General features: G+C 38.2%; 1 protein-coding gene across 1 annotated transcript in view; it reads right to left on the reverse strand.

Moving 5' to 3' along the window:
- Positions 1-16201, reverse strand: part of CNTN3 (contactin 3) — a 321834-nt gene that overhangs the window by 38298 nt on the left and 267335 nt on the right. Inside the window, exons 14-16 of the mRNA XM_067755220.1 lie at positions 1640-1757; positions 649-807; positions 400-549 (exon numbers count right to left, since the gene is read on the reverse strand). Coding sequence (XP_067611321.1) covers positions 400-549; positions 649-807; positions 1640-1757 — 427 coding nt within the window. The remainder of the gene's footprint in view (positions 1-399; positions 550-648; positions 808-1639; positions 1758-16201) is intronic.

Consider the following 16201-nt stretch of genomic DNA (forward strand, 5'->3'; position numbering starts at 1 on the left):
CGCTTAAGCTTGGTGGCAGAATGAGATTTCCTAGCAGCTGAACTCCCAGAAGTCATTATCCTACCAATTTGTCAATGCTTGTTATAAATGAAAACAGCACTTCCCCTGTTAACAGGGTGACTGTATCAGATAGTAATTATAACCTTAAGTGACAAAAACATATTCACTCTACATGCACTAATGAATGCTGACGATGGACTGAACTCTTGCAAATGTCACACTACATCAGAATCACTTACACGTGTCTTTTGACAAATGCCATATGGCCAGTCTGCCGTTAGATAGTTCAGATAATTGCGACAATGCATTATCGACGCTGGAGATCAAGCGCAAGGGAAGTGGAAATACACACCCAGAAAAACCTATGAAGCCATGACTCAGAAAACAAAAACCACTAACCTGCCTCCTCAGTTCTTACTTTTTCTGAGGGTAAACTGGGTTCTCCACCTCCGATTTTGTTATTGGCTACAACCCGAAATTCGTATTCCACCCATGGATTTAACTCGACTACCGTAGCTGTGTGTGTTTTCCCATCAATGACCTCAGGCACTACAAAGGAATATTTCAGAGAGGTAAACGTCTGCACGTCTTAAGGTTGACCTGAAATCCATACATAGGTACCGGTGGCATTTGCCTCTCCCCCTTTACCTGTTGTGGCCGTCTGCCAACCCACGGAGAAAGGGGTCCGTGCCTGGACAGAATAGGATATAACTGGGCTGTGGTTGTCTGTACCTTCTTTCCAAGAGAGTTGGGCTGTTGTATCTGTAATTTCATCTACCTTTACGTCTTCTGGTGGTCCAGGTGAACCTAAGGCAAAAATGCAAACAATATTTAGCAGTTCCATAAACGTCATTCTCTTCTACCAATGTGAAGAACAGGCCCCATAGCACTTGGACCCCTTCAACGGATCCCAATTTCAAAAGCACTTAGGGAAAGAGGACATTTACCTGGCAACAAAACTTCCACTTTTTTTCTTTCACATTCCTGTTGCTAGATATTAAATCTGCATTTTGAACCATGAATTCCAAAGGCATAATACTCCACAACTGCAAATGAAACCTGCTCTTTGAGCCCTCTATTCAGCAGGGTTCCTGCCCTGTTCCAAATTCAATATCCTTTACTTCGGGTGCGAAACCTTTTTCTTTAATCTCCTGGGACATCTCTGTAGTTCCCAGTTTGTAATTCAGAGCTGTTTTATTCTACCATGCACGCTGGGTGATTTTTCAGCTCAGTAGCAAATCAGTACTTTGGCCGGTAGCTCAGACTGGCAAATTTTCTCGGGCATCCTAGACGATCCTGTGTTTTATTTTGGAAGCAGACACACACACCCACTATCGCTACTCTCTTTCATATTAAACACTACTGCTGTATTAATGACATACTCAAAAACACATCAGCTTGACAGCAGCTGTGGAATGCTTATTACAGTGAGAGCTATTGGAGCGACAGAGTTGAGATTTTTATTTCTTTGAATTAGCACCCATCCTTATTCTCACATCTTCTGGTCTATTTGGGTAGGGGGATCAAATCAATATTATATAACTCACATGTTCATATGCTATCTCATCATGGTTTTTCAGTTAGAAAGGCTCAGTTAAGAGGCGAAATTAAAGAAGCACACGGAGCCATTAATGTTTACCTCTTACTATGAGGTCAGCGGCAGATGAAACACTGTCCACCCCTGTCTGCACCATACAAACATATTTCCCACTGTGTTTCAACTGAATGTTTCTGATCATTAAATCGCCTGACGAACTCTGTTGGAAAAAACAGGTAATGAACATATTATTAGTTTGAAAACACAGAGACTCTCGAAGGCTATGGCCAACAACGCCACTGGAATAAAACCCAAATTTAGAGAGAAAACCTAGGTGGTTCCAAGATTGCTACGATGGAAAGTATGGAAATAAAAACAGGTTAAAACCATACATGATTGCAGACATAGGTTTCTGTAGCTACATGAACAACAAGCTTTCCCCTGGGCATTTATGGTTTCAAAGATAAATAAGGGCAGAGATTACAGTCTCAGAGTCTATTTACTTTCACTAGGGTGACACTTCTTTTTATATCCATTGCTCGGCACCAGCTCAACTCTTTTCTCTAGTTCCATCCTCTTTGCAATTATCTGCCCGAGAAGAAGACGGAAGCATTTAGGTACCTGGCGGGAGATAAAGGCAGCAGGACAAGGGGATTACCATGGTTGAAACACTTTTCTGAACACTTTGAAGCTTAAAAAGCCTAATGCTATTTAATTCCTTCGCTACAGAATTTAGGGACAGTCAGTATGAACCCCTCAATAAGAAGAAATTAAAACATTTTGAACCAAAAAATAATAACTGCCCATAAAGACACAGGCTGGCATTCTCCAGTGCCAATTAATGAAGCAAATGTATTTCTAAAAGCTCAACTTCAAATCGTCCTTGTTTTAAAAGAATGTAAAATCATGTTCATAAAATGAGTAACTGCAGGCCAGTTTCATGCATTAGTAAAAGTATGGATTGAAATAAAACGATTTAGAAAGCAAAGCCCTTTGAAAAGGATCACTTAATGGAAAATCTCTAAACTGGTACGGAAGAGGAAGCAATAAGTAGTTTGTCTTATTAATTAAAGGATAATTTTACTCTTGGGTTTTCCCAATATTTGTTGAAAGATGGATTCCACTATCCTGCTTTCAGGTAACTTCCTAAGATCTCCTATCAGGTAGTTTCTTAAATATCGCTTCCTATCCTTAGGACTCTTAATGCGCTATGTATTCTCCGTTGGTTGGATTGTATGGCTTTAGCCTGAATTTCTTGAGTATCGGGAAAAGGCAGATGTGAGCTGACTGATGGCTGTAATTAAATGATAATCCAGAAACTGTTGAGTTTGCACATTTTACTTTCATCAAGTTAAACCTTTTCCTTTCCCCCCCTCTCTCTTTCTCCTCAGGGTTACTTAGAAATTTATCCCCAGGACAAAGCCTTCAATGCTTGCTGACCTTTAGAAACTCTTTAAATTTTATGAGCTCCATATACTCACAGGAGATTATCATTTCTATAGGAATCTTTTATTTTCAGTGAAGTAAGAACTGTTACGATGAAATTCCATCAAGGCACTGGGGTAAGTTGTTATTCTTCCCTGTGTTTATTTGCTTATTTTGAAAGCAGTTGGGTAAAAAAAGAGAATTGGAAGTAGTACTGTCTTTCGGTCCTCAGACACACGAATACAGCTTTTAGGCACATAAGCTCGTTTTCTTTCTTGAAGGAGTAAAAAAAGAGATTGATGTTGGGTTTGTCATTTCTCTTCACTTTGGTATTGATGGGTAAAGAGAGATATAACTTAGCTAGCTTGTGTAATAACCAAACCATCTTCCTGAAGAAATATAGTTAGGTTCACCATGTAGGGAAATATAATTTTTAATTATATTTTACACTGTAGAGTGAAAACGGAAGCAATAAACATGTAGACGGTAGGAACCACTGATTTTGTTTTTCAGCACCAACATGAAACTGAGTGGATGAATACATAAATGAAAAATAAAATATAGCAAAAACTAAGGATCCTGTACTTACTTTTTGTCTTTCTCAGTAGACTATATTTATATTGTTCCTCTTCTAGTGCTTTTTCTCTCTCACCCTATCTATTGTCTTTTAACGGAGCAATATGAAGAGTCAAGATTCATCTTAACAAAAGTTCATCGAATGCTTGCCATACTAGATTCACTCGAGGTTAGAGAAGTGTGTTATACATGACCTCTGCTCTCTAGGATGTAAACCCAAGTCAGGGATATATATATATATGAAACAAGTTATGTTTACAAATTTAGAGGGGCTTCCCTGGTGGCGCAGTGGTTGAGAGTCCGCCTGCCGATGCAGGGGACACGGGTTAGTGCCCAGGTCCGGGAAGATCCCACATGCCGCGGAGCGGCTGGGCCCGTGAGCCATGGCCGCTGAGCCTGTGCGTCCGGAGCCTGTGCTCCGCAATGGGAGAGGCCACAGCAGTGAGAGGCCCGTGTACCGCAAAAAAAAAAAAAAAAAAAAAAATTAGAGAAGTTATTTAATAAAGGTTAAATAAAATCACATGGCACATACCATGTGTACACAACCTTAGAACGCAGGAGGCAGGAAATTTTTCAGTCCTGCCGAGGATGTGGAGTGACCGGTACTCTTGCTATTGCTAATGGGAATGGAGACTGATGCAATCACTCTGGAACCTTGTTTAGAAATATCTACTAAGGCAGGATATACCCATAATCTACAACCTGGCAATTCCATTCCTAAGTAATACATACTTTACAGACGTGTGTGTGTATGTTCATCAAGACATTTAAAAGAACGTTTGTGGCAGTACTAACCATAATAGCTAAAGAACGGAAACAACCTAGTGTCCATCACAAAAAGTAGCTTAGTAAGTAGTGGAACACTCATTTAAGGAAATACTATTAGACCATGAAAATCAATGAACTATAACTATATGGACTGACATAGCTAAGTCTCAACATAAAAAATATAAATCAGATAGAAAGGAGTACAATGACACTAATCTATCATAAATCTAGACTGTGACTATCTTTGGAGGGATATTTACTACTGCAACGAGGCATCACAGGGACTTCTGGAATAGGGGTCATATTGCTTCCTGATTTCATCGTTGGTTACCTGAATGTGTTCATTTTGTGAAAATTCAGTGGGCTACACACTTATAATTTGTGTATTTTTTGGCAGAACATAATGACTCTCAAGATGCAGTTGTTATAATGTACAACTATAGCTCTAAACGCTCCACTATAAATAGGACCATCACTGAAAAGGTCAAATAACATGGCTGTTATTCTAAAGTCCAGTTTCTTTCACAAGAATTAAACGTTTAATAATAAAAGTGCAATTAATTAGAATATTCTATAACTTCTTATTAAAATGCAATTGATTATTCCCAGACATTAAAAAAATATAAAAAAGGAAAAGGAAATTCCAAAGGGAAGTTTCACTTACATCAAACCAATTCTTGTCCCCATCAATTTTCACTGCTAATGGTTAGAATATAGTTTGTTACTGATTAACTATGATAAAGGGGACAGGAGAGGAACGTCCAAAAAAATCCAAGTAGCATTAGTCTAACTGTGGTAAAATAGCACTTGACAGATTATTTTTCAGTATATTTATCAGTAAAATTGCATCTATTATTTAGATAAATTTAGAAACATGCTTCTAATTCCTCAGAGTGTAAGTATAAAACAACTTACAAACATTACAAACATTAATAATCTTTGAATAAATTCTTAGGAACACTAATAACCCTTGGAATAAAAATAGCTTCTACTTTATTATCTGCTAAATTAGTCTGTTAGTCTTTCTTTGTATTGTTTTCCTAAACTCTCCTTTGGCCCCCTTCCCTCAAATAGAACGGACTAGAATTGGGACAAAGCAGAGTCAAAGCTTCATTTTCTTCACCTCGCTTATCCCTATTGCCCTTAAAACGTCCCCCTCAAAGTGCAGCAGTATAATTCCCAGTCTTTCCAGAAAACAAGTCCTTTTCCTATGCCGCTGGTCACAGTATTATTTGAAAATGGAGCTTTTAACAGTGCAAGAGGCCTATTCCTACAGCTTAAACGGGGGTTTAAGAAGAGGGAGACATTTCCCTAAGTCATATGAATTTTAGCTCTTTCTCAGAAGCTCTACCTTTTTAAATAGGATCATTCATTCCAAAACTATTCATTAAGCAATGGCTATACTTTAGTCGCTGAGGATACAATAGTGAGGGAAAAAAACCGTCCTTATGTTCATGGAGCTTACAGTTGAAAGACAGCCATTAATCAAATGACTACCACAAATCAACGTAAAATTACGGTGTAATGCAAGTTCAAAATACACAGACGAATCTATGATTCTCGAGTCTCAATGTATTGATAGTTGAGCTAAGATTTGCAATATGAATACAAGCTATCTAGCAAAAGAGGGAAGAAAAAAATAGTCTACATTAGAGCACTTACACACATGCAGAGACTCTAAGGCAGGTGACAACATAGTCTCTTTTGGGAGTGGGAGGGATAGGCAATGTCAGGGGGGATAGTTAATCCACAAATCCATAGGAATAGGCTTCTCCCACTACCAAAAGCTCCATTTCTGTCCCCAGAAAACTAAAATTTCACCGTAGCTAATTTCAGGTTCATATTCATGTCTTAATGATAGTAATTTTTATTGTATTTGAAAAAACTTGTAAGCTTTTCTAGAATTACTTAATTATCTAATTAGCTGTTCACCTAATTATATAGGTTTCCCCTAGAAAAGATCATATTTCCAGAACATGTTACAGGTATAAACAAAGATTTATAAGTAAAGTCACCTTTGAAATAAATGCTAAGAGAAAATCCAGTGAGCGCATGAGACGAAAAAGAAGATAAGCTTGTTAACTTTCTCCCTATATTTTCTTAGGTGATGATGCCAGTGGAATTTTTGATGTAGTTGAAAAACCACTCTGCACTGAAAGAAAAACACTGCATGATGTGATAACCCACGCCAGCTGAAGGTAAGAAAGCAGACAACTCATTACTAATTACACGTAAGCTGAGAGTACATTGTGAGATCTACCATACGCTACAAATCAAGGTATAAAAGAAACCTTGGAACTTGGAAAACCTCTTGACCCCTGCAAATGTAGCATGCACTTTGAATACAACAAATTTTCAGCAAAAACTAATTTCCTAGTAAGCACTCGTGATGTAAATGCTGCTGCTGGACTGCCAAGAAGCATAATTTTCCAATTTAAGGGGGAGAAAAGCATTTTGACAACTATTTGGAAGGCAAGGTAGAATAGAAGCTCCTCCTTTTTAAAAATCACTTTACACAGCCTGTTTTTGTATAGATTCTAATGTTAATCGTTCATCCCGTCACTGGGTTGCCTTCCAAGTCCTGACACTGCACGTAAGTCATACACAGGTGACTAGCGAACAGTCAAGCCTCCAGGTTACTTCTGAAACCTGAGTGGTGTTTTTCTCTGTGAAGGTCCCTAAGGGAATTGGTGGCAGATGGGTCACCTCTGTATTTCTGACCAACCAAATCTTGCCCCATCCCTACCCCAAATGGCTGCAACAAGGCCACCTTTGTTACAAATGGACACTGTTCATCCAAGGAACAGAAATAATTGGCAACCACTGAAACATGAAAATGGGCCCTAACACTGTAAACCATTTTGGGTTTTCTGACTGATTAATAATTTCATCTGAAACGGTCTGATGCCTGGTTGTCCAAACAGGTGATATCTAGGGCAGGTAATATGCAATCTGTTCACATCAAAATTCTTCGACTTTCTTTGGTACCAATAAACTGAAATAATTGATCCATTACAGGATTTAGCGCCCCAGCTTGTCCCGTCATAAGTGTTTTGAAAGAATAACACATGAAAGATAAAAACTTGGTCAAAGACCTTCATGCATATTTTAAACTGTATCAAATGCCCAAGTTACCTTAAAGGTATCAGCTTTTCTATTTCAACATCAAGTTCACATTAACAACTTGGGGATTTTTTTCTTTTTCTGGCCAGTGTAGTGTTTATGGAGCATCTTACTGGAAGTTGGTGATCTCAGGATCCAGTGTCTATTCCCACAGTGATTGTACCTCAGTGTTTTCTAAACTTCACCCACTAGAGTTACACCTCCACATTTTTTTTTTTTTTGCCATATTCCAGTACTAAATGCTCTACTATTTACTTGTTTCTTAAACTGTTTAACTTTCTTAAATAATATGTAAGTCAATACAGAAAATGTGTACTTTTATCTAACATGGAAAACTGCTGATCACAGTAATAGTTAACTGATAAAATGAAAACAGTGAGTGGAAAATAATGTAAATGGACACTAGCTGGGCACTCTCAAAGTCTCTGAGACCTGGACCTTTACTTTTTTAATTAAAAAGGGAGATTAGCAAAAATTAGAAAATCATTCGTGACAAACCTAACACCATACTGAATTATTCTCCTTGATTTAACCTAAATGATTGAAATGAAATTGAAAATAGAATAGATCTCATTCTGCATTATTTAATATTGCCTATTGCCTAGTCTGTGCTTTGCAAAACACTGGGCTACCCAGATCACTTAACCCAGTTGTTTTCAACATTGGCTGTACAGTAAATTCACCTGGAGAGTCTTTAAAAACATACCAGAGGGCTTCCCTGGTGGCACAGTGGTTGAGAGTCCGCCTGCCGATGCAGGGGACACGGGTTCGTGCCCCGGTCCGCGAAGATCGCACATGCTGCGGAGCGGCTGGGCCCGTGAGCCATGGCCGCTGAGCTTGCGCGTCCGGAGCCTGTGTTCCACAACGGGAGAGGCCACAACAGTGAGAGGCCCGCATACCGCAAAAAAAAACAAAAAAAACAACAAAAAAAACCATACCAGAAATCCCTAGGCCACATCCCAGAACAGTTAAATCAAAATGAACTAGAAAGAGGAGACGCTTTAGCTGATTCTAATGATCAGTTAGTATCTAAAAGCATTAAATGCCCGAGATTTTATATTCTTCACATCATCACTTCTCCTGGAAATAAAAGCTTCAAGATAGTCACTCTTTTCCCTAGTTCTAAAACTCTGCAATTAATAAATGCATAAAATAATCCTTAAGTTATGTTGTTTAGTGCTGGGTTTATAAGCTGAGAACAGTACACCTGTACATATTTTCATTCTGGAAGATGGGTGAGAAAACTAGTGTCTGTGAAACAGGTACTAGATGTCAAGTACAAGGTGCATTTCCTTGACATTAGATTGCCTTGGTGTACTTGTCATTTTAAAAACAAGTAGTCATTGAAATAATTCAACATGGTGATAGATTTCTATAGAGTCATATAGAAACTTACTGTTAGTCAATGTGAATCACCCTAGGATTACTCTGAATTGATGTGACGACAGTTTAGAATGCAAGTATTTCAAGTCACAAAAGCCTACCCTGAGTAACAATTTATCTCATAGATCACAGGTCTTTTTTTTGTCTTTGTTGCTTTTACCCTCATATTAGAGGTTTAAAATATACTGGGAGCAGATCTGCCCCTTGCAGAATTATAATGTTAGTGTATGAAAAAGGAAATCCATTGATACAAAGGCACAAAAAGCCATTGTTTCATGGAAACTTGACCAAGTTGTGCAAATGTCTTGTGCTCAGTTCTAGTCCCAATTACTCTTGCTGTGTAACAAATTACCCCCCAAATTTAGTGGCTTAAAAAACTGATGATCATTTACTCTGCTCAGCAATATATAATCTGAGCAGAGATCAGTAGGGGGACAGCTCATCTCTGTTGTAAACCTCATCAGCTGGGGCAGCTAGAATGGGGACAGGCAAGCCAGCTTACATGACTGGAGAGTGGTGTTGGCTGTTGGCTGGGAGTTCAGCCATTCCCTTAAGGTAGACCTCTCCACCATCTGCTTGAGCTTCCAAGCAGGAATTCCAAGAGAAATTGCACCAATGGAACAAGGTGGAAGTGCATGCATTTTTATGAGCTAGCCTCAGCAATCACAGAACATCACTCCTGCTTTTCTTTATTGATCAAAGCAGTCACAAAGGTCTACCTGGGTTCAAGACAAGAGGCATACGTTTCACCACTTGATGGGGAAGACTGTAAAAGTCACATTGAAAGACGAGCAAGTTGGGCACAAAGTGTGCTTTTGCAGTCATCTTTGGAAAACACCATTGGACACGTCCCTCCAGATCCATTCTGTACCTGCCGTACTGCTTCTTTTGGAGGCAGCTGACCTACATGGACTATATAAAATGGTGCCCTTACTTTCTGTCTTTTCCTTGGGTTCCTCCCATCAGGAAATCTGAGGGAGGGAGAATAGTGAGTTCGTGGTATTTGTTTATCAAGATTCATCCCTGCAGGGTTGTTTTACTCTGACTGTGCCAAGAACCCAAGACAGACTTAAAACCACCCCACCAACTCTGATCTAGACGCCCTTTCATGTCAGGAGCCTACGTGTGAGCCAGAGAAAGGATACCCGCAGTCAGAGAGAATAAAATTACACTCTCTCCCAGGAGAGTTGCTCCCAAAGAGATCACACCAACTTTACTACAACTTCAGACCAATGTATTCCCACAGTTTTCCTGATACTCTGGAAATAAATAAATAAATAAATAAATAAATAAATATATATATATATATATATATATATATATCAAAGTCATATTTAAAAAGATGACAAAAACGACTAGGTTGGATGCCAAATCCAATCTATCATTAGACTATTTTTTTTGTAAACAGTTATGATCTAAAATTTTAAAGTCAATATTAAATATGGTTTAATATATTATGGTTTAATTATATTATTTAATTAATATTAAAAAATGGTTTACAAAATCAGAGTGTTTGCTGTTACAAAAAACAGCTGAAATTCCTGGTTTTTGTGTCTAAAATTTTAAATTGCCCCAAATGAGCCATTTATTCTTCACTTTCTTATTCATGTCCAGATCAATTAAATGGTATAATTAAATACTGTCTTGCGAAGTAGAATACTTTTCTTTCTGAAATCGGAGCATAAAAATCCAAGCCACCATGGACAATTACAACTCAGTAATAAAAAGGCAAATAACCCGATTAAAACACAGGCCAGTCACCCTGACTTCTGATTTTCAGTTGGCATATAAGCAGTTTAGCAGTCATCACCCTGTTCTAACAACAAGTAAAAGCTGAAGTAATTCCGCTTCGATCTGACAGAGAAGTGAGGCCATGGAAAAAACCACTGCCTTCAAAAGTGGAGAGACAGACTGACAAATACAGAGAAGCACAACTTACTGGAGCAGAAATCCGCCAGCAGAAATTTCCCTGGGAGCCAAGACTGGGGTAGAGAAACCCAAACTGTGATGGATGAATTGCTGGAGGGTCAGCGTGGACAGGTCTGAGAGCTAACACTCCAGGGAACCCAGACACAGGTGGTTCCCCATACTTTTCTGAGTTTTACCTCCAGGAGCTCTACTGGGTCCTCACGCTGAATGGTGAAGAAAGATCCCCTCATGTTTCTGGCAGGGGAAGGGAAAATGAACCATTATGACATAAGCCAGAGCACTCTGTTCTTCTGAACCAAGGTTGCCTTTAGGAGAAACTAATTTACCAGAGCCCAACCTGCTGGGGTTTTGTAAGAGCCTAATACCTCTTCCTAAGTAAAATACCCAAATCCTGATCCCTCTAGCTTCCCACACGGGGGAAGGGAAATACACAGCTCCAGTACCTCCAGCCATCCTGTCTCACCAGATGGGAAAGGAGGAGATGAAGAAGCACTGTGGAAGTTCATAGTCCAGGGGCACAGGCTCACCAAAAGAGCAGACCAAGTCACAGGACTGGAGAACACTTCCTCTCACCACCCCACAGACTCACCACGATATTTGTAAAGGCCTGCTCACTGCAGTTCCTTTCCGCTACTACACGTCACGCATGCCTTTCAACAGAACAATTACCGGGCATGTGAAAATGCAAAAAACACAGTGTTAAGAGGCTGAATACACATCAGAACAGGCATGAGATATGGCGTGAAGTATCAGACGAGAAATTTTAAAGAGCTATGATTAATATGCTAAGGGATTTAATGGAAAAAATAGATTGCAAAAAGAAATGGATAATGTAAGCAGAGGGATGGAAATTCTAAAAAACAAAAAAGAAATGCTAGCGATCAAAACCACTGTAAAGAAATAAATAATGGCTTTCATGAGCTCATTAGTAGACTAAACATGGCTGAGAAGACAATCTCTAAGCTTGAGGATCTGATGATCAAATCTTCCAAAACTTAAAATGAAAGGTGAAATAACTGAAAATAAAGAACAAAATACTTAAGAACTGTGTAATGGAGATATAAGAAGGAGAAGAAAGAGAAAAAGGAAGAAAGTAATATTTGAAGCAGTGGTGACTGAGAATTTCCCAAATTTATATCTGAAATCAAACAACAGGCCTCTCTCCAGAAAGAATGAAAATGATAGGTCAGAAACACGGCCCTCCATAAAGAAGGAAAGAGCATTAGAAAATAAATAAGTGTAATATTCCTAATTTATCTAATAGATAACAGTTTTTTCAAAATAATAATTCACTGCTAGGAGGAAAGCAAAACTAAACATACTCGTACCCTATGACCCAGAAATCTTACTCCTTGATATGTACCCAAATAGAAAACTTATGTCCACACAAAACCTGCACACAGATGTTTAAAGCAGCTTTACTCATAATTTCAAAAACTTGGAAGTAACCAAGGTGGCCTTCAGTAGGTGAGTGGATAAACTACTATATCCAGTCAAAAGAAAAAAGAGCTATTATGCCATTGAAAGATACAGAGAAAATATAAATGTATAGTACTAAGTGAAAGAAGCTAATCTGAAAAGGCTACGTACTACGTGATTCCAACTATAGAACATTCTAGAAAAAGCAAAACTATGGCGATAGTAGAGATTATTGGTTGCCAAGGGTTGGGGGAGGGAGAGATGAATAGATGGAGCACAGAGGAATTTTAGGGCAGCGAAACTACTCTGTACGATGCTCTAATGGTGGATACATGTCCTTATACATTTGTCCAAACCCAATGAACGTACAGCACCAAGAATGAACGCTAATGTAAACCACGGACCCTGGGTGATAATGATGTGTCAATGTAGGTTCATGGATTGTAACAAATGGACCACTGTGATGCAGGATATTGATAGTGGAGTAGGTTGTGCACGTGTGAGGGACAGGGGTTGTATGGGAACAACTCTTTGTACTTGCCATTCACTTTTGCTGTGAGCTTAAAACTGCTCTAAAATTTATTAATAAAGTTACTAAAATAGTTATTAATAACAAGTAAAAAATAAATAAAAAATTTACAAGTCACAAAGGACCACATCCTTCATGATTCCATTATATGAAATGTCCAGAACAGGCAAATACCAGAGCAGAAAGTAGCTTTGTGGTTGCCTGGGGCTGGGACTGTTTGAAGGTGGAGGAGTTGGGGGAATTATGGGTAATGGGTGTGAGGTCTCTTTCTGAAGTAATTAAAATATTCTGAAATTGATGATGGTGATGGAGGCACATCTCTTTGAATATAGTAAAAGCTATTCAATTGTACACGTTAGTTCAATTATATGAATTATTTCTCAATAAAAGTGTTAAATAAATAAGCCATCATGAATAAAAGCTAATGCTATGATTAGCAGACACCATTTACCTCCTCATTCAGTTTGACTCATCTGTTCATTTATTGGATTTATTAGATTTAAGCCTTTTTTTTTTTTTTTTTTACGGTACACGGGGCTCTCACTGCTGTGTCCTCTCCCGTTGCGGAGCACAGGCTCCGGACGCGCAGGCTCAGCGGCCATGGCTCACGGGCCCAGCCATGTGGGAATCTTCGCGGACCGGGGCACGAACCCGTGTCCCCTGCATCGGCAGGCGGACTCTCAACCACTGCGCCACCAGGGAAGCCCAATTTACGCCTATTTTTGACAAGTCCTCTTTTTCAGAATGTATTCATGAACCTTAGCCCCACCCCCTTTGCCAAACAAAACCAAACCAAAATTATAAACTGCTAGTTCTTTCCTCTGCCTCCAGAGATGAGATATTTTAACTCTGCACATCACAGATGCAGGTAAATATCTGTTAATCACAATTTGGAGGATCTTAAGTAATCATAATATCGAATGAATTGTTTCTGACTCTCTTAGAACTTTCTTTAGAGATTTTTTTTTAAGTATCTGTACATAATGGTGTTTGGATTTTCATGTGCTGGTATATACACAAACGTATTTACAGGTACACAAACATACACATTACTGTCTCTTTGATGGTAGCTTACAGTTTTCAACTGGCTAACAGTAGGGTGGGTCCAGGGGTGGATTCCCAGTATGTCCTAAGCTCAACAGTGAACAACTGACAACCCCACCCCTGAGAAAAAAAGTCAATTCCTAAGAATTGGAGTGATGTCATTTTATGGAAGATTTGTAGGGAAAAATATGAAATTCACAACAAAATCTCCCTGAAATATTCTTTAAACATCTGCATCTCTCCCAAAGTTTCTCTCCTAGTATCACTAGCCTATCTAACTTCCCCAAAGTTTCTTATGTAACCCTCCTGGAACACTACTTCTAAAATCTTCATATTCCCCTTCAAATTCCTACAGCTTGAATATCCCATTCAACCCAAGAAAAGTTATGAAAGCTATTAGGAAAAGAAGAATACAGATTTTTTGACTACATGAAAATGAAAACTTTTACTCTATGAGTGATAAAATAATAGACAAAGTTAACATAAAAGTGACAAACCAAAGGAAGGTATTTCCAGTGAATCACACTAAGATATAATTAATAGCTTGACTACATAAGGACCTACTGTAAATCTGTAAAGCAAAAGACTTGACTTCTAATGGAAGAAATGAACAGATACAAATCTGCAAGGTATGGAAGAGGGACAGGAAATGGCCAGTACACACTGTGAATTTGTGTGTAAGTGAAGGATTTCCTGCTGTGGCCTAAGGAGAACACTGTCCAATGGACACAAAATATACATGAGATGAAAATCTATTATATGCAAATGTCAATATCATTACTGTGTTTCTAGCAAAAATAAAATAGGTCTTATCTGGTTGATGGTTGTCTTGAAGCAGTGTGTGTTTTGTTTTTGTAACTTTCGGAAGTCATTCTCTATTGCTAGATTTAAAATAATTTTTTGAACACTCTTCTACACAATAATCCAGGCAGCTGGGCTATTGCGAATTTCTCTAACTAGAAATTAGGTAATTTTTTGTTTTCTGCAGAAGTAACGATGCATTTCATGAGTCAGTATTAAGCCCCCAATTTTCTTGATTTGGAGGAGTCAGTCATCATTCTGAATCTTTCTTAAGTATCCAAATTACTAATAAGCAAAATGGAGAGATTCTCCATCTTACTATTAATCTGAGAAATGAGAAACTGTTGATAATGTGATATCACTTCTCAACCATCTGTTTGGGAAACTTTTTATTTAAAAAATCAAGGGAAAAAAATCATGTGTGGAAAAGAATGTGGGGCAACAGGCACCTCCTGCTCTGCTGATGGGAATGTAAATTGCCGCAGCTTTCCCAGAGAACACTTTAGAAGCAATCCTACCGGCAGTGCTAGTAGCAGTAACAGTAACAGCAAGAACAACCGCAGCAACAGCTAACATGGGTTGTTCTGAAGTATTTTATACACATACCTCAGAATAAATGACTATTATCATGCCAGTTTTACAGATGAAGAAACTGAGGCAAAGACAGATTAACAACAGTTCATAGGAGAATGAAATAGGTTACAAGAGATGGAATTTTGAGTTCCGATGTTTTCATGATGCAACTATATTTATAATTCCAGTCCTATCTTGTATCCCCCAGAAAACTTCCTGGGAATTACTGACAAGGTGTCATTACTCTTCTTTCAAAATACTGTTAACTATTCTTTTCCTTACCTAAATACTCTCAGAATTGTCTAAAGTGGTGTCTGATTGCTATTCATTTTAGAAGCATGGGAAAAAATCGAAGACAAATGAAAAGCCTTACAATATAATAGCTGCTTTATTTCATCTAGGAGCACTGATTTTTTTTTTCATGATTCTTTCCCTGTCTCGCTCCACATCCAATCCATTCATCCATCCATCCATCCACCCTAAGAGAGAACCGAAGTTGTCTTTATTTAGGCCTTGTGTACTTGTGCAAATTATTAACATGCATTTTATACATCTTTTGAGGGACCTTTTTGTCCCGTTATACTGCTTATTGGTTACTGTTGATACATAAGTAAGCTATTACTTTTTGTGAATTTATCTTGTATCCCAGTAGTTGACTGAACTCTGATTATTTTTTTAAATTTTTAGAGTTGATACTATTGGGTTTTGAGTAGCCCTGATATCGTTTTGTCCAAATAATGGTAATTTTGTTTCCTTATTTCTAAAGTTAGACCTTTTATTCTTGTTCATCCCTTACTGAATTGGCCCAAACACCTCCAAGTGGTTTTAAAGTAATGGTACCTGTGTGCATTCTGTCTTATTGTTGATTTAAATAAAAGTATTCCTGATATTCCCTTTAAAGACATTTTTGAGATGTGGAAGAAGTATTTTTCTGTTCCTACAACTGGTCATTAATTTTATTGAATGTCTTATAAATGCCCATTGAGAATACAGTGGTCTATTTTATTATATCTATTGATATGAAGCATGCACATTTCCTAGATCATCACCTAGTGCTTATGAAAGTTGACTCAGTATGACGTTCAGTTGTTTTT

This window comes from Pseudorca crassidens, chromosome 10, assembly GCF_039906515.1.
Source record: "Pseudorca crassidens isolate mPseCra1 chromosome 10, mPseCra1.hap1, whole genome shotgun sequence".
Taxonomy (NCBI): Eukaryota; Metazoa; Chordata; class Mammalia; order Artiodactyla; family Delphinidae; genus Pseudorca; species Pseudorca crassidens.